We start from the raw sequence: 18,424 nt of genomic DNA, 5'->3' as shown, positions 1-18,424 counted from the left end.
AGTGCACTAAAGGGTCTCGTTTTCTTCTTGCAAGGTTAAATCCCACAGGAAGTCATAGATTCATAGACATTCGGGCTGGAAGGGACCTCGGAAGATCATCAAGTCCAGCCCCCTGCCCCAGGGGCAGGAAGTCAGCTGGGGTCAAAGGATCCCAGCAAGATAAACATCCAAATGTCTCTTGAAGACGTTCAAAGTAGGTGCTTGAACCACCTCTGATGGCAGGCTGTTCCAGACCTCGGTGGCTCGAACAGTAAAGAAATTCTTCCTTATGTCCAGCCTGAATCAGTCACAGCGGAGTTTGTGACCGTTTGACCTAGTCATCCCTTGGGGCGCTCTGGTGAACAGACGTTCCCCCAGGTACTGGTGGTCACCCCTGATAAACTTATAGGTGGCCACCAGATTGCCCCTGAACCTGCGCTTTTCCAGGCTGAAGAGTCCCGTGGCTCTCAGCCTGTTGTCGTAAGGTCTATTTTCCTGACCTCTGATCATGCGCGTGGCTCTCTGCACACTCTCAAGCTTCTCCACGTCCTTTGTGAATTGTGGAGCCCAAAACTGGACACAGTACTCCAGCTGCGGCCTCACCGAGGCCGAGTACAGCGGGAGAATGACTTCCTGGGATTTGCTTGAGAAGCAGCTATGGATGCAAGCCAGTGGTTTGCTCGCTTTACTAGCCGCAGCATCGCACTGAAGGCTCATGCTCAAGTCAGGCTGTGCTGGTGCAATTCATACCCACCTGGGTATGAAGTAGGAGAGGGAAAAGCAGCAGTCCATTATGTGCGGACTCGGGGTGTTATAGCCATTGAGAAACTGGCTGCACCAGCCGGACAGGCGGGCGCAGGTTTGCTGTGCCATTCTGGAAGGTGTCTACCCGCGAGTTGTCAGCAATGTGGCTGAGGCAATAACTAGCCCTCAGAGAACGGGGTTCTGAGACTGCTGGGCTTGCACATGGCTACGGGTCACCCCCAGAGGAGCCAGAGAAGGTTAACCGCAGCAAGGACAATTGCAGACAGGTTCGTGGACCTCAGCAAGGGAAGCTCTAGCACACATGCTGAGCAGATGTGGCATTTACATGCATGAGTAAACTGGCAGTGCCATCACAGAGAGAGAGAGCCTTGCTGTTGTGGGGAAGCTACCAGTCCTTTTGGGCTGTGGCTAATGAAGCTGTCCCAGACAACAGGTCTGCTGTTAGGCGGTGGGGTCTGCACTGGGAAGCCTCGAGGCCAAGTGGTGCTGCCGGCAACACGATTTGGATGCAAATGCTGCGAACACCGGAGGGACGATCTTGGCCTGCTGTCCCCTGCATGCGGCCTGTGAAACCAGAAGTGAATGTTTTTACATGGTTTCATCACGGAGCCTGGAGCCTGTGGCCACGGTGCACAGCTGGAAAACTTCCTGTAAAGAACAGGCCCGGGATCAAGGCAGGTAAGGGATGTCAGATGTGCTCGTGTCTATGCCTCTTGCGGAGAGTCTCCCGAGTGCTGCCGTGCTGTGCTGTTCTGTGGGGTGAGATACCACGAGACGTTACGACTGGCGTGCGGCGACCGCTGCGTTTAGCTCCTGCGGGTGGGGCTGCTGATCACGTTGTGCCCCGTTAGCTTTATGGATTGCTTTGGGTAAGGCTTGGTTTTACTTGCTGAATACGGTATCAGCTTAACTGTAACTCCGCTTACTAGTTCGGAGACCTGCCCTTTCACTAGTGGTCTGCTGCTTGCTACTTATAACAAAACCTTTTGGCACAGCTGCAGCTGCCTCCTTCCTCTCAGTTTTATACAGTGCTTCACAAAGATGTATTTGGTAGCCGTGTTCGTCTGAGACAAAAAGAAATGCAAAAATCTAGACTTCTTGGTTCAGAGATGATACTTAAAAAAAGTATCCTCTCTGAACCAAGTGCTTCACCAGCATTTATTAGCTGTACCTGTCTCTGCAAAGGAAACAGAACAGCGTGGTCAGACGTGCTGCCTGCCGACAAGTGAATGTGCCGTAACTCCTCGTGGTGCAAAGAAACTGAAGCGTTTAAAACAACGCAGGGCTTAGGGTAGTGGCACCTGGCGCGGTGCTGAGCGCGCCAGAGCTGTTTGCCCCGGGCGGTGGCTTGAGCTGCCGGCAGCCAGGGAGCCACGAGCACTTACAGGTCCTGAGCAGGCTGCGAGCGTCTGGTAGCGCAGCGAGGAGGGCGGGGGGCCGCGCGGTGCTCCTTGTGTCTGCATGAGCAGTTGCAGAGGAAGTTGTGTTGTAAGGAGGGGTGAGGGTGCCTGGAAACCCCGGGGCCACCACGCTGCATTTGGGCCTCCTCGGTGCTAAAGAGCCGGGGCCTGGGCCCGGGCTGGCGGGTGCTGGGACTCTGCAGCCAGGGCTCTCCGGGTTTCTAGGCCAGTCTCCTCTCTGCTCCAAGTTCCCCAGTTCCTTGCATCCACCTCGTTTCTCTGCTTTCCTGCCCTTCTCTTGGGCATGTCTGGGAGGAGGTTGGCCTTGGCCGGCAGCTCTGCCGCAGCGTCCGTGCTCAGGCAGGAAGGCAGCTCTCCCGGTGCAGGCTGGGCGGCAGCACGGGCCCTGGGGGTGACGGGGACAAGAAGCTCAACGGGAGCCGGCAGTGTGCCCGTGTCGCCAAGCAGGCTAGCGGCATCCTGGGCTGCAGCGGTAGGACCAGCACCGGCCCTGGCCTCCTGGCTGTTAGTATGGGGCCCTGCTTTGGCGGAGATGATAACAATTGGAGAATGGAAAAAAATGACCCGTTTCGAGCCCCCGTTCGGCCCGGGCCCCAGGTGCCGGCCCGGTTCCCCCATGCCTGTGTGCGGCCCTGGGTGGGAGCGCTGCCGGCAGCTGGAGGGCAGCGATTCCTCCCCTCTTTTTGGCACAGGGGAGGCCACATCTGGAGTCCCGTGTCCAGCTGCAGAAAGGGTGTGCACACGGGAGAGGAATGGAAGTGGTTGTGGGCTGGGGGACAGGAGGGGAATGGGGTTACTCCGTCTGCAGAAGAGAAGAGGGAGGGGGATTGAACAGCAGCCCTCCCCTCCGTGCGGGGGCTGCAGGAGGCTGGAGGCAGGACGAGGAGCAGCGGGCTCGGGCTGCAGCAGGGAAGGCTGAGGTTGGAGGCGAGGGGACGCGCTGTGGGGCTCGGGCGGAGCCGCTCCCGGAGCGCGCAGCCCCGCGGGGGGCCGGGCCGGGGCTGCGCTGCGCCGCCTGCTCGGGGCGGGACGGTGCCGCCTCCGCCTCCTCCTCCTGTGGCCGGGGCGGGGCGGGGCGGAGCGCGGAAGCGGCGGCGGCGGCGGCGGCGGCGGGATGCGGGGGCTGCGGGTCCCGCGGCGGCGGCGGTAGCGCGCGGCATGGGGCCCCCGTCGGGCCGCACCGCGCAGCGCGCAGCGCCATGGGCCGGGGCCGGGGCCGGGGCCGGGGGCCGGCGCTGCTGCGGGCGCTGTGGGCGCTGGCGCACCTGGCGCAGGTGAGGCACCGCGGCCCGCGACACCCCCCCCCCCCCCGGCAGCGCGGCTCCTGCCCCAGCTGCGCCCCGGGACGGGCCGGGACGGGACGGGCCGGGCCGGGACAGGAGCGAGCGGAGCCGAGGCGGCTGCCCCTGCCCCTGCCCCTGCCCCTGCCCCTGCCGCTGCCCTGTTTGCGGAGGGGGTGCGGCGGGGTGAGCTGGCAGGCGGATGTGGCTCCAGCCCCTCCTGCGCCAGGTGAGGAGTTGCCATCGCGACCAGGGCGCTCGGGTCCGCGCCTGCGAAGGCCCGGCCGGCTGGTTGGCATTTCTGGCAGGGAAACTTGCCCAGCCGGTTTGCTTCTGGGAGGAGCCGGAGCCGGAGCCGGAGCCGGAGCCGCTCGGCTCGCACCCCCTGCCCCGAGCCGAGCCGAGCCGAGCCGAGCCGCTCCATCCTTCCCCCGGCGGCCCCTGGCCGCTGGCGGAGCCGGCTCTTGTCGAGGGACGAGCGGTTCCCGGCCTGGTCAGGCCAGCGCCCAAGGCCGTGCCGGCTCTTCGCGTCATTCCTGCTTCGACTACAGAAAGATACGCGAGCAATTCTTCTGTAGCGAAGCCCGTAGCAGGGCCGGGTGTTTATGACACTGGAGTTTTATTCGAACTCTCCGGGTGTATCTCATGACTCCCGTTTGCACGCCGCAGCGCCTGCACGGCATCCTGCGGCACCCTCGAAAGGGTCTCGAGGCACCCCGGGGTACCGCGGCCCCGGTTGGGAATCGCTAGTCTGATTTAGCGCGTTGATCAGGAGGGCGACAAACAAAGGGGCGCTAGGGTCAGCCCAGCATGTGATTTGCGTGCGCTCTGCTATGAATAGATGCAAATACAAATTCAGCACTCTGTGCACGCAAACACTTCGCCCACAGAAAGCAGCTGCCTTTTTGGGGGATGCTGACGCTGTTCGACAGCAGCTCCACGCAGCTGCTGCGACAGGAAGAGCGCTGCATCCAGACATACCTGCAGAGAGGCTTTTGGCGGGTGGAACATAAATACGCAGACTGGAATTGGGCCAGGGATTTGTTAACAGCCTAATAATCCTTGGGAAGATGGTGACACAATTGTTAGTAGCTTCAGAGGAAGGAGTCAAGGCTGAGGTTAGGCCGTGGTTTGATTCTAGTTTTGAATCGGTTTGGAGGAGGTAGGAGCAGAGGGGACGGGACCCTCAGCAAATCTGAACAGCTGCCCCAGTCCTGGAGGGGGAGAGTGGCCTGGCTCTCCCAGCAGATGACGGGAGACACGAGCGGCGGCTCCGTGTGATCCTGGGCAATGGCTTCAGGTCCTTCAGGGGATAACGAGACTGACTCGCCTCACAGGACACTTGTGAGCTACCTTTGCTGAGTTTGGGACAGGGCTTCGAGAGCCTTGGACTTGAAGGTGCTCTCAGCAAATCCAGCTCCACAAGGTGTCCAGTCCCTTCCCCAGGGTTTTCCTTGCAGTCCCTGCCTTGTCTCTGCTTAGCTTGCGATCCCGGCTGGGACTGCAGTGTGCGGTGGGATCGCCTCTACCTGGGGCTGGTGGGGCCACCTGGGCTCTCCCGGGGGCATGCTCAAGTTGGCAGACGTGCCACTCGAAGGGGGCTGGGGATGTAGCTGGTGCAGCCCTTAGATGGATGTTGCTGTCCTGGACAGACAAGCAGCTGGTCCCGAGCCTGCCCCTGTGTCACCTGTACTGCTTTTCTGTCCCCAGTGCCTCGCCGGCAGCTCGGTGACAGTCCCAGAAACACTGCTCTTTGTATCCACCCTTGATGGAAACCTTCACGCTGTGAGTAAGAAGACAGGCGAGATCAAGTGGACCCTGAAAGATGGTGAGCACCAATGCTGCAGCCTGTTACCTTGGGGTTGGGGCCCCTGGGATTGGCACTGACCACAGGGATGGGATGGGATGGGGTTCACCATCCCACAGTCTCTCCTGCTGGCTGAAGAGGGCAGGAGCCTCCCGCCAGGGCGGGAGCTGATCTGATCAGGGGACTTCCCTGAACGCTGGAGCGTGACACCAGGGACGTGTCTGAGCAGCTGTGGCTGCTCCGGGCTGACATGCAAATAGATACGTGAATGCACCGTGTCACCGCGCGACTGCAAACAGCACAGGCCGCCACGTGGCCCCTGCAGCCGGGCCGTTGGGGAGGTGCTGACGTGTCTGCTTTGCGCTCTCTTTCAGATCCCATTCTTCAGGTCCCGGTGTATGTGGCAGAGTAAGTGTCTCTCCCCAGCCCAGCACAACTCAACCTTCCTGGGGGCTTTGCCTTCGCGAGGACTTCCTGCTCCCGGGGCAGCACAGAACGAGGAGCCAGGGGCTCCCAGTCCTACACCACACCTCTTAAGCGCCTCCGTTGTGCCAGCACCAGGGCTGCTTTGCCGGTGGGCGCTTCAGCACAGATAGGGCTCTGCCAGTTGTGCCGCTTTGCTGCTCTCAGACAGCGGTGCCGACAGCCCTCGAGTCCCGGTGAACCTGTGCTGAGCTGGCAGAGCTGCCTAGTGGAGCCTGAGAGAGAGGAGGTGGGCGCTGGCTGGGCAGGAGCTGGGACCATGTCCAGGAGTTTGCCCTCCCTGCAGAGCGGCTCCCTGCCCCGGGGAGGGGCCTGTGTTTTGTGGACGGTTCTCAGCTCTCCAGCGCACGTCTGGGCAGCCCCCTGCCCCCAGTCAACTGTCCAGGCCTCGGTCGCTTTTAGAGATGTTCTCTGGCCCGGCTCTTCTCCCCAAGCAGTCCCGGCTGCTTCACCTGCCGGCGAGGTAGTAACAGCACCTCCTGCGCTGAACGGAGGGTGCAAACGGTGCTCAGAGCGAGCTCCTTCACCGCCAGCACATCACTCTCTTCTTCTCCCAGGCCAGCATTTCTCCCAGACCCCAACGATGGCAGCCTCTACATCCTGGGAGGCAAGAACAAGGAAGGCTTAATGGTCAGTACTGTCTTGCAAGGGGCTGCTGCTGATGAGCCATGGCCCTGACCCCCCGGTGCTGCCAGGAGCAGGGTGGCTGCAACAGGACAGGGCTCCACTGGAAAAGCCAAGGACTCTGGACAACTCCTGCTTGTCCAGCACCACTGCAGGGGGTGGCAGAGGCAGCTGGGCCTCCTTGGCCTGCTCCGGCGGGTCAGCCCCAACCCGAATGCTCGTGTGCCCCGTGGTCATGGGGTCAGTGTGGGAAGCAGCCCCTTGTGCAGGGAGTCTGGGCCATGGGCAGCAGCGTGCCTGGCTGTTTCTCTTGGCCCTGTGCTGCTCACAGACTGCTGTTCCCTCTGTCCGCTACAGAAGCTCCCATTCACCATCCCGGAGCTGGTCCAGTCGTCTCCGTGCCGCAGTTCGGATGGGGTCCTCTACACAGGTACAAGCAGCAGCCAGATGTGGGGCAGGGGAAGACTGCTCTGGGCATGAGGCAGCACTTCCCATCTCGTCCCCAGGCCCTGAGCCATGGACAACCCCAGGGTAGCTGCTGCTGGAAGGGACTAACCCTGTGCAGGAGAGACCCAGCCTGAAGGGAGTCTGAGTGCGCTGACTCTGCCAGGGGGTCTTGGGGCATGTTGATGCCTGGGAAGGGGCATCTTGCAGGTGCAGGGGGATAGGGAGGAGCCCGGAGCAGCTGTCGGGGGGTGGGAGCTGGTGAGGGAGGGTTGTCAGGGCCTGGAGACTGACTGATGGGCATTCCTGCTTTCCCAGGGAAGAAGCAGGACACGTGGTTCGTTGTGGACCCTAGGTCTGGGGAGAAGCAGACAACGCTGTCGACAGAAGCCTGGGATGGCCTGTGCCCCTCCACCCCGCTCCTCTACATCGGCCGCACCCGTAAGCCACAACCCCCATCTGAGCACCTGGCTGTCCTGAGCCCAGTGCCAAGCCCGAGGGCCTGTCCCTGTGCCATGCAGGGCACCCAGCCATCCTCATGCAGGGTTCGCTCTGTGGCCATTAGAAACAGCAGGGGCTGGAGAAGCTTGATTTCCTGAGAGAGAAGGGAGCTGTGCCTGCAGCTTCCCTATGCTGAGAGACCCTGATCCTGCTCAGAGGTGTCTGCACAGACTGTCCTGCTGGGACACGTCGCAGGAGGTTCCCCTCCAGGGCAGTTACCCAGGTGCTGGGCACCCCGTTCCCACCCCCCTGGCCCTCGCCAAGGTCTGAGCAGTGCCATGAGCTGCAGCTGCTGCTCTGTCCCCAGAGTACATCATCACCATGTATGACACCAAGTTGCGGGAGTTGCGCTGGAATGCCACCTACTCCGACTACTCCGCGCCCGTCCTGGACGAGGCCTACGATTACAGTGAGTGGTGGCGTGCACGGGGCCAGGCTCCCCGCCGTGTTGCGGTGCCCTGCCAGCTTCCCTGTCGAGGAGCAGTGCCATAGTGCGGGGAGGGGGTCCCATGTAGTCAGTGTTGCTTCGAGGGGCTGTTTTCCCCAGCATCCCTCAGGGTGGGAGCAGTGGTGCACATCAGCATTTGGGTCCAGAGCTTGCTGGACAGGTAGGGATGGGGGAGGCAGCAAAGGGCCATGCGAGCCCCTGCCAGCTGACTGACTTTCCAAGCTGTGTCCAGCCCTGCTTGGCTGGAGGAGTCGCTGGCCTGTCTTGGAAAATAACCCCATGGATCCAGAGGGTGGGATGGTGAGTCTGTCTTGGGGAGTCTACACAGGGTGATGGATAGCTGCCTGCATGCACCCAGGTTTTAAACCAGCTGTAGCTATGGGCAGCAAGCCCAGCCTGGCCGCAGGGAGCTCAGGGTAGACCATCCTAGAGACGCAGTAGCCCCACCTGCCCGGCATGTCTCCCCAGAAATGGCCCACTTCTCCTCAAGCGGGGACGGCCTGGTGGTGACCCTGGACAAGGAGAGCGGCGAGATGCTGTGGATGCAGAACTACGGCTCCCCCGTGGTGGGGATCTACACGTGGCACCAGGACAGCCTCCGGCGTGTGCCCCACCTCAACGTGGCCTTGGAGACGCTGCGGTATCTGACCTTCCACTCGCAGGACATCCGCCTCAAGTGGAGCTACCCGTCCGCGAAGGACTTCTCTTCCACCAAGACCCAGCTGCTGTGCGTGTCTCGGGGCAACCCAGGCTGTGACAGGGGTGGCATGTCCTGGGGTGGTGGCAGCACATGGCTACCCCCCTGGGGCTGGGTGGGGTGGAGCTGTTGCTCTTGGGCCTGGAGGACAGCAGCTCCCAGGGAACGTGCTGGGGTTGGGGTTTGAGCCGAGGTCGAGCACCTGCTCCTGCAGCCCCTTCCACCTGGGGAGCAGCTGACCACAGGGGTGGCCCTCACTTCCCCTAAGCCAGTCTGGCTGCGGTTCAGGGGTTGACGCCTCGGTGGGTCCTGAACGGTGCCGCAGACTTGGGCGCTAATACTGTCTGTCCCGTAGGCCGACGCTCTACATAGGGAAGTACGCGGCCAGCTTCTACGCCCTGACCTCCCTGGTCCACGAGAGTGTGGCGCTTGTGGTGAGTTCCCCATCCGTCCCCAAATGCCCCTGGCTGGCAGGCTGAGGCCACGTCCCCACTTCCGATGCTTACCGCGATGCTTTGCTGCCCAGCCCCAGGGGATCACGCTGGCTCGGATCGACGGCCCCACCACGGACGATGTGACGATGAGGGAATCTGGCGAGTGCGAGATCACCCCCAGCACGGACGTCAAGTACCCTCAGGGCAGCATCTCCTCCCTGCACAACCAGTGGCTCCTCATAGGTGAGGGCCCCCACCGGGTAGAACTGGGAGCCGGTGATGGATGACCCTCCCTGTGACAGGGCAACCCGCCTTGCACCCGCTGTGACTAGCTCCCGGGCTGTGAAGCACCTTCTGGGGCCCCCTTCCTAGGGGGAGTGTCACTCCATCCCTGGCCCCTCCCCAGAAGTGGCTGCTGTGGTGAGGGGACAAAGTGGGGGGCAGTCCCAGCAGAGAGCAGCTCACGAATGCACAGACAAGTGAGCGTCCAGGTTTGCAAGTGCAGAGTGGGGGAGGCACCTGGGCGAGCAGCCGTGTTTGCACTCTTGGCAGCTCCATGTGCATGATCAGAATGAACTGACATGCACCAGTGCACATGGAAACCTGGCCGTGTTTGTGCACCGCAGCAGGTCAGTGCATGAGGCCACATGCATGGAAGCCAGGGCCCCGGTGCCAGCAAAGACGTCTGGAGGGGTCAGCTTCCCCACTCTGGGCTGAGCACCAGCAGCTAAGCCCCCACCTCCAGGGGATCGTTGCAAACCCTTGCACACCCCTGGGGTGGAGCCAATAAGATGCTGCTGGGATTCCCTTCGTGTCCCCGTCAGGACAGCCACTGACACCCACATGCTGTGTGCCTGGGCCCCAGCCTGGCACAGTTCAGCCCCGAGCAGGCTGCCAGCCCAAAGGGGACAACCACGATTCAGTGGAGCTTTCTCCTCCCTTGCCCTTCAGGGCACCACGAGCTGCCTCCTGTGGTCCACACCACAATGCTGAGGACCTTTCCGGAGATGCTGAGGAAGACAACGGAAGCCATCATCCCCAAGAGCTCCCCGGCCAGGACTCTGTTTGATGAGGCGAGTGTCATGCAGCAATGCTGGGCTGCCCAGAGGGGTGGGGAGTGGCATGGGCTGGTGTCCCAGCCTTTGGGGGCCGAAGTGGGGGTGCCCAGCAGGGTGGGAGCAGGACTGTGGCCCAGCACATGGGGTGGCTGCAGGGAAAGGCACCAGAGCATGACTACCAAAGGGCCTGTTGGGGTAACCTCTGTGCCCTGGCTTTGCTTTGCAGTTCCTGACCCCAGAGAGCATGGAGGATCCTGCTGGCAGGGGCAGCGAGGGGCGCTTCCACTTGGACGCCAGCCAGCCAGAGCAGACCAAGATCTACCCGGAGCCGGGCAGCAGGGACCTCGTGGGTGTGGGTGTTGCTACCGTCCTGCTGGGCAGTGGGATCCTGTTCCTCTTTCTCCGGGTGAGTGCACGCTACAGCCCTTCTCCTGCAGACTCGGGGCCTGGCTGAGCTGACTTCCCACTGGCTGGGGTTAGACATCCTCCCTGAGCGCCGCTTGCCCTGTTCCCTGGCCCAGGCTGAGTCCTGGATGTCATGGTGCCCAGTACAACCCTAGTGTAGCAGCTGACAGGCAGCTCCACCGTGGCTCAAAGTCATGCCCTTCCTTGCCCCAGCTCTGCCAGTTGCTGCAGAGGAGGGAAGTGACCGTGCAGGTCCCTCGTTGCTGCGGTGTCTCGGCATGGAAGGACCTACCCTGGCAGGGGCAGAGGGTGCTGTGGCCTGGCAGCTGTCGGGATGGTAATGTCCTTGCCTTGTCCCAGGTGCAGTGGGAGCAGCACAAGGCGCAGCAGCAGCAGCAGCAGCTGGAGCAGCGGCTGGAGGAGCTGCTGTCCCCGGGCCGGGTCTCTGGGGAGAATCTCTTGTTGCCGCCCAAGGAGTCAGCAAGCGGGACCCAGGAGATGGCATCGCAGTCATCCCAGAGCTCTGGTCCCTCCTCTGTGCAGAGTGACCTGGCCAACGGGATGGTCTTCCAGGGTCTGCCCGTGGCTGAGGCTGCTGAAGGTCTGTGCTGGGGGCAACGGGGTGCAGGATCTGGGGTGCAGGGGGCAGGATGTCATGTCCCCGGGGCATGGAGAGGGGCATGCTGGAAGGGGCACTAGGGCAGCACAGTGCTGCGGAGATCGAGGCAGGGTCATGTCTTCCTGACACTTGGCAGAGTTGGCAAGAGGGGCTGGCGGAAGTGTTGCCATGCGAGGCAGGGAGGGCAGCAGCGGGGAAGGCTCTCCCTTGCAGGGTGACCAGCGTGCAGGAAGCTGGTGCTGGATGAGCCCAGGGATTAGGAAGGGGATTGCAGAGACCGAGGGTGGCAGGGAACCATGGGTGATGGATAGTGCGCAGTGGGTGGGGTCTCTGGGCACACACGGCACGAGGAACCTCTTGTGACTTTCACCCCGTGTGCACTGTCCCCACAGACACAGCACTGGATGTGATCACGGTCGGGAAGGTTTCCTTTAACCCTAAGGAAGTGCTGGGCCACGGCGCGGGGGGCACCTTTGTCTTCAGGTGAGCGGTGCTCCCAGGTGCCTCGCTTTGCTCAGGCTCTGCCCGGCTCGGAGGCACTGACCGTCCTGCCTGGGGCAATGAATTGCGAAGCCCCAGCCTGGCACAAGCTCATGGGACCTCGCTGGCGAGGGCCAGACCCACACAGATGCATGGATGGGTGCCTGTCACATATGCCTGGCATGCGCTGGCCCCGATGAGCAGTCGTGGCCAAGGTGGAGAACGCTTCTGGGCTGGCGCTGAGGCACACTGTGGGAAGCCTGTGCTGTGCTGATTGCTGGGGCCTGGTCTGACACCCAGCAGTTCCCCCAGTCCTTGCTCAGTCCCTTGCAAAGGGACCTCTGTTCTCCATGTAGAGGCTCAAGCAATCCCTGCCATGCCTGGGGGAGGCCTCATTCAGGGCCACGGCTTCTGCTGTCACTCAGGCTGTCCGTGCAGGGGAGCTAAGGGCTGGGTCACCTCGCAGCCTCCATGGTGCTGAGCTGTCCTCTGGGTCACAGGCAGCAGAGCTCACAGCCTCTCTCCCCCACCCCAGGGGCCGGTTTGACAGCCGCGATGTGGCTGTGAAGCGCCTGCTGCCTGAGTGCTTCTACCTGGTGGACCGGGAGGTCCAGCTGCTGCGGGAGTCGGACGAGCACCCCAACGTCGTGCGCTATTTTTGCACGGAGAAGGACAAGCAGTTCCACTACATCGCCATCGAGCTCTGCTCTGCCACGCTGCAGGAGGTGAGCCCGCAGCCCTGCCCCCAGACACTCCATAAGGCAGCTCCTGGCAGATGAGTGTGTGCAGAGGTCTCTGCAGGGCAGCCGGACCCCAGTTTCTGGCTGGGCTCCGAGCTGGGAACGAGGTGGCTTTGGGCTGCAGGGAGACAAGGCCTCCAGTGTACTCGTTGGGGAGTTTCCCATTTGCTCTCTCTCGGTGTGTGCATTAGTATGTGGAGAACCCCAGCTTTGACCGCCGCAGCCTGGACCCTATCACTTTGCTGCATCAGACCATGTCAGGCCTGGCCCACCTCCACGCCCTCCACATCGGTAAGGGAGGCTTCTTGCCCAGGTGACGGGCTCCGTTCAGCCCACTCGGTTCCAGCAGCCGATGTATGGCAGGCCTCAAATCCCAGTGGAGGGTGGGACCCAGAGGGCCGTGGGCCTGAGGCTGCTGTGGTCTGGGTGCAGCTAGCAGCCGCTCCTCAGTCCAAGGCTCTGGGGACTTGGTCCTGCCACCATAAAGCAGCCCTTGCCACCATGAAGCAGCTCCAGCTGACTCTGCGGGCTCTTCCTTTCCAGTTCATCGGGACCTGAAGCCGTGCAACATCCTGATCTCGGCCCCCAACAGCCAGGGGCAGATCCGGGCCATCCTCTCGGACTTTGGTCTTTGCAAGAAGCTGCAGGGCGGCCGGCACAGCTTCAGCCTCCGCTCCGGCATCCCGGGCACCGAGGGCTGGATCGCGCCCGAGCTACTGCGGGAGGACCCCAAGGAGAACCCCGTGAGTGAGCGGCTGCACCCCACACGTGGCTAGCCCCTCCCTTCTGCCCAGCTGCCTCTTGCCCCAGGCCACGGAGCGCCACGTACAGATCAGGGCATGGCTTTTGTAGCTGGAAGGAAGAGCAGCTGCCAGGCTAAATGCAGCTTGCTATCAGGGGCTTGCACTCGGAGGTGGAGCCGAGGGGCGGGAAGGGTGCCCTGCCCCAGCACCCAGCGGCTCTGACCTCCACGGTCGTGTTTTACAGACGTGTGCAGTGGACATCTTCTCAGCCGGCTGCGTATTCTACTACGTGGTGTCGGGGGGGCAGCACCCCTTCGGGGACAGTCTACGGCGCCAGGCCAACATCCTGTCGGGCACGTACCTACTGACATGTCTACTGGAGGACACTCACGGTAGGACCCTGCTTCATGGGCATTGCGCCACTTACAGCCCCCCGTTAGGACCAGCCCCTTCACTGGCACTTTCCATCCAAGGCTCCTGAGTCATATTGCACGTGGGGATTTTTTCTGGCCTCACAAGCCCTTGGGTCAGGTCTGCACTGCTAATCCCATTTTACAGGTCGGGAACCTGAGGCCAAAGAAGTGGAAGGGACCTGACCAAAGTCCCACAGGGAGTCAGTAGCAGAGCCTGGTCCTATGCCTTAGCTGAAGGCAGCTTTTCAGGTGCCCTGAGGGTGGAGAGCCAGAGCCCTGAAACACAGGAGAGGCTTTGGGGTCCAGACAGTCCCTTCCTCGCTGGCCAGGGCTGGGTTGTTCCCAGCAGGAGAATCTCTGTGGCAGCGAATGGCTCAAGCAGGGGGGCTTCCAGCACGCTCCTCACAGGGTGATTCACTGTTTCCTCTGTTCCATGCTGCTGGGAAGGGACATGGGGAGCTTCGAAGCCACAGGTTCTGTTGCAGGGCACTGTTGGGTCAGAGCCCTGGCACCTCATCCTGTGGGCGTGCGTCCCCTCTCTGGGAACCCACCCTGGGGAGAGGGGCCAGGGCTGGGGGAGGGAAGGTTGGGGTGGCTCCTTCCCTTCTCCGGGGCCTTCATCACCTACTCTCTGTGTTTTCTTTTGCATCCAAGACAACATCGTGGCACGGGAGCTGATTTCGGCGATGATCAGCAGTGAGCCTCAGGACCGCCCTTCAGCCCCCCTGGTCCTCATGCACCCCTTCTTCTGGAGCCGGGAGAAGCAGCTGCAGTTCTTCCAGGTGAGAGGCTGCTGGCCTGTCAGACAGCATAGATCCCAGCGACCCCGTCCCCCCTTCCAAACCCAGCTCTGGAGCATTTTGTCACAATACAAACTGCGTAGTGATCTCCCCGAGCCTGGAGCCTCTGAGCGGGCCCGGTGCCCTGTGCTTGCTGTCATGCTTGGGCTTGGATTTCACTCCAGCGGCTGAGCGAGGGGTCATTTGAGGCAAGCACAAGCCCAGTTCCTGGCCCTCTTGATGACCCAGATGATGCACGACCAGCTCGGGGCTGCCTTTCCCAGGCTGCAGGTGGCCTGAAACAAAAGCCCTGAGAATTGGTTCAGAGCTCAAAGATTAAAGAAACCAAAGAGGTTGGTGTTTGGCTGCTGATCCCATTTGCAGAACTGTGCTGTTCCTGTGGGCCCATGATCCCCAGCTGCTTCCCTGCCTTCCTGCTCGACTGTCCCCAAATTGGCCCTGGCCTGCCCCAGTCTCTGTCCCCTTGTCTTGTCTGGATGGAAATCTGCAGGAGCCTAGAACAGACATGGGAGCAGCATGGAGTAGGCTGGATGTACAACAGCAGTAGCCCCTGGGGTGGCCACACTGCCCAGAGCTTTCTCTTAAATGAAGGGCAGGCGTGGCCGGCTGCAGAGCACAGGGGCTACGGCGCTCACAGTCTTGCAGACAAGTGCGGGAGGCACCCCCAGGCTCCGCAGTGATGGGGCACGGCCCATCAACCTCGCGCTCATCACAGTTTTGCTCTGGCAGTTTTGTTTCCACCGCCGTCACCCATCAACTCCCCAGTGGCAAGCAGATTTAGCCATTCACCTGCAGCCCGTAAGCACAGCAGGGTGAGGGCTCCGGCCCACACGGGGATGACCTCTGAGCCGCTCTCTCTGCTCTTCAGGACGTCAGCGACCGGATCGAGAAGGAGCCTGCCGAGGGGCCCGTTGTCACTGCCTTGGAGGCGGGGGGCCATGCGGTGGTGAGGATGAACTGGAGGATGCACATCTCTGTCCCGCTGCAGACAGGTAGTGGCTCACACACCAGGTCTTGTGCCTGATGCTGAATGGGGGACCTGCCTTCTGCAAAGGCATTGAGGGTGCTTGGGGCTTTCCAGGCACAGGCAGGTGCTTGGAGCTTTCCAGCACTCATCCTGCTCGGGGCAATTTGCTCAGTCACTTTGGGCCACTGGAAATCCAGTGAGACCAGGGTCCCTGTAGCTGTGTCTTGCCTGCTCTCGGGTACCCCAGCCGCCTCCCCCCAGGACATGCTCCCACCTCCTGGTCTTAGAGGCTCATTCAGTCTCTTGCTGTTTCCAGACTTGAGGAAGTTCCGTTCGTACAAGGGCAGCTCCGTGCGCGACCTCCTGCGGGCCATGAGAAACAAGGTACTGCCCCCAACCCTCCTCCCTGCTGCAGGCCGGGGCCCCGAGGCTTGGGCCAGGGGTAAACCCGTCCTCTTGCTGTTTTATGTGCAGAAGCACCACTACCACGAGCTGCCAGCAGACGTCCAGGAGACGCTGGGGGCTGTTCCTGATGACTTTGTTCAGTACTTCACCTCCCGCTTCCCCAGGCTGCTGCTGCACACGCACACGGCCATGTGGATCTGTGCTGGGGAGAGGCTCTTCCACTCCTACTACTACTGGGAGTCGGGAGACCCTGGGAAACGAGCGGAGAAGCTGCTGCTGGGTCAGGACTGACTTGGAGGCTTGTGCAGCCCAGCAGCATCTCATTGGCCTGGTAAGGGGGAGCCTGCCGGGCTGAGGCTCCCACCAGATAGCTCTTGCCCAGCACATGCCCTAGTTTAATCCTTTCAGCAGAGGTTTCTGCAGGATGTAGCACAACTAGCAGCACAGCTTGCTGTCCCTGCCGCCTCCCCAAGCTGAGCTGGACGGCATCTCCCTGCCCCTGCCACTGCCTGCTGTCCCTGTGGTGGGAACTTGAGGGGCTTTCCCTGAGGCTCCTGGCTGGGAGAGCTGGGTCCTGACCAGTTCTCCAGACCTTCCTTTTCCAAGGCACTTGCTCCAGGTTTCATTTGTGGGCGCACAGAGGAGCCCTGGCTTTGGGGCTCATGCACTCGCAGTGCAGCTGTCCATTGTACTAACAGGCCCAGTGCTCTGCAGACTGTCATATAACAGTGCCCGGGATGGGGCCAGTGCTGGCACGGGGTTCACAGCCAAGCCCCAGAGCCAGTCTTGCAGGCCCTCTTGCATCTGCTCTTCAACCCTGCGCCAGGCAGGTGTCCAGGTCCCAGAGGCTGGAGGAGGACTGGGCTTGCCTTGAGGCAGAGGCCAGGCCCTTCACCTTGGCAGGACTCTTGCTGAGCTCTCTGGAGTCTGGGCACTGGTTCTGTCAGGACTCGGCTTGAAGACCAGCAACGCCGGTGCCTCCCTGGGCCCAGACAGCAGCGGGCCGGATCGGATGCCACTGGTCCCTCTGGGTCTCTCCCTGCACCTGTTGATCCTGATCCTGGGGCCAATCCAGGTGCATTCTTGGAAATGAGGAACATGCGTATCAAAGGGTGGAGAGCCTCTAGCAAGCTACAGCCAGGGCTGTGCCATCTTTGGGCTTGGACCCTGGATGAAGTGGTCCCAGGGCAAGCTCAGCTGCAAGCGTCCAGGCACAAGCGCATGTGCATCAGGGCAAGGCCTGGGAAGCTTTTATCTGAAACAAAATGTGATTTTAAGCTTGGTGGCACTGGACAGTCCAGGCCAGAGGACGACCACGGGCAGCGTGAGCCATTGCCTGCAGAGCTGCAGGCTGGTGGCTGGAGGCTTTTACCATTTTTTAACCCAAAACCAGTTTTAGTCTATTTTCTTGCCCCTCCCAGAGGCCTGCCCCTGGAGCACGAGCATGGGCTGCAGCATGGCCCCCTGCCCCTGTGAGAGCAGTCTGAGACAGCCAATTTCTTGGTGGCATTTGCTCCCTTCCGGGCCAAGTGCCTGGGTCCATCTCTCTGTGCCTCTGCTCATGCCACAGCTCAGGTGTCTTCTGGCTGACCCAGCAGTGTCTGCCTGTTAACCAGATGAGGAAGCCCGTGCGGTGTTTCCCGATTAGTCACAGGGCTGCAGCTGTTTGCAGAGCAGTTCCCTAGCAGAGGACCCTCCCTGGGCTCAGCAGGCTTCTGGGCACACGGAGAGGCATCAGCTGCTCAAGACCTCTTGGCTGCGAGACATCTTCGTGGCTGCTCTTGGTCTGGCGTCTCTCCAGCGAGCGAACAGCCTCTGCCGACCAGGACTCCCGCGCAGAGTCACAGGCAGAGGGTTTCCCCGGGGGTGGGAAGTGCTGTGTTTGAAGAATAGCAAGAGCGGGCAGAGGCTGCTGGGGCCTTCCACTTCCCTGGCACGTTACAGCCTGAAAGCCCCAGAAATGCCCCTGTGGGCACTCCTATTCCCCAGAGCCTGAGAGCGCAGCCCTATTTCTGCAGAGTCTCAAAACTGGCCTGATGTCAGCTCTGCCTCCTCGAGACCTGAGATCCCGCAGCTTGTAGACCTCTCTTGCTACTGCAGCTGACACTGCCGGGCAGACCTGGCTCTAAATGCACCACCGTCTTCCCGCACACTTTTCTTTCCTTGGGTGATGGTTTTGTATGTTTGATTGTGGTTTTTCTCCGGGTGTTGGGGCTGGGCTTTAGGTAACAATCAGTTTGTACCTGCTGTACTTACAGAGCATTTTATATGGCAGAGAATATTTTATATACAATGCTGTAAATAAAAGATTTTAAAAGTTCACCTAGGTAAAATGGGGAACAGATCTGGCCAGAAGTACTAGGAGCTCATGCTGGTTGAGGCCTTCTCCGCCTGGGGTATTTACCAAGCTGTCCTGCATTTACACGCGCCCATTAAAAACACTAGAGGCCTGGTGCCAAAATCAGGGAGAACAGTGGAAGTGGGACATTGGTAACGCGCCACTGGGGTACCGTGCACCTGCTCTCACCCCCAGGCTGTTGTGCCTGCTTGGGAAGCATTTCCCAAAGTGGAGTATGGTCTCCATCCTCCCAGCCCCAGGTTGCCCTGGCTGTTTGAGGACAGAAGTGAGGCTCCTTTGGGGAAACGCTTGCCCTGCCGAGCCCCAGCAGCATGGCTGGCATCTGCCTGCTGTCTCCCCAGGTGCAGCTCCCTCCCGAGGCTGGAGCAGATGCCAACGTTGTGCTTACCTAGGACCCGCTGTCACGGAGCCGTGATCGCTGGGCTCGTTCCAGCCAGGGAGGGTGTCTCACTAAATAAGAGGCGGCCTGCATCCCCTCAAGGGAGAGAGTTCATTAGTTCCTATACCTGTGCAAAGGGCTTCACCCTTTGGGCTTCCAGCACCTGCTCCATG

General features: G+C 61.3%; 1 protein-coding gene across 2 annotated transcripts; it reads left to right on the top strand.

Moving 5' to 3' along the window:
* The first annotated feature begins 3,327 nt into the window (after positions 1 to 3,327).
* On the top strand, positions 3,328 to 17,835 carry ERN2 (endoplasmic reticulum to nucleus signaling 2). 2 transcript variants are annotated; one of them, XM_059716493.1, is made up of 22 exons: positions 3,328 to 3,439; positions 5,156 to 5,273; positions 5,627 to 5,660; positions 6,293 to 6,365; positions 6,717 to 6,789; positions 7,122 to 7,244; positions 7,612 to 7,713; positions 8,221 to 8,479; positions 8,805 to 8,883; positions 8,976 to 9,126; positions 9,835 to 9,956; positions 10,168 to 10,347; positions 10,713 to 10,947; positions 11,358 to 11,448; positions 11,981 to 12,170; positions 12,377 to 12,476; positions 12,729 to 12,928; positions 13,173 to 13,320; positions 13,996 to 14,123; positions 15,010 to 15,133; positions 15,425 to 15,492; positions 15,583 to 17,835. In XM_059716493.1, the coding sequence occupies exons 1-22, from the start codon at positions 3,365 to 3,367 to the stop codon at positions 15,802 to 15,804; spliced, it is 2,895 nt and encodes a 964-aa protein (XP_059572476.1). In that variant the 5' UTR covers positions 3,328 to 3,364; the 3' UTR covers positions 15,805 to 17,835. The 2 variants fall into 2 exon arrangements, with proteins under 2 accessions (XP_059572476.1, XP_059572475.1); XM_059716492.1 differs by having other exon boundaries at positions 3,329 to 3,439; positions 10,707 to 10,947.
* The last annotated feature ends 589 nt before the right edge of the window (positions 17,836 to 18,424 follow it).

The sequence above is a fragment of the Alligator mississippiensis genome, chromosome 13 (genome assembly GCF_030867095.1).
Source record: "Alligator mississippiensis isolate rAllMis1 chromosome 13, rAllMis1, whole genome shotgun sequence".
NCBI classification, from domain to species: domain Eukaryota; kingdom Metazoa; phylum Chordata; order Crocodylia; family Alligatoridae; genus Alligator; species Alligator mississippiensis.
This window is presented reverse-complemented; position numbering and strand designations above follow the sequence as displayed.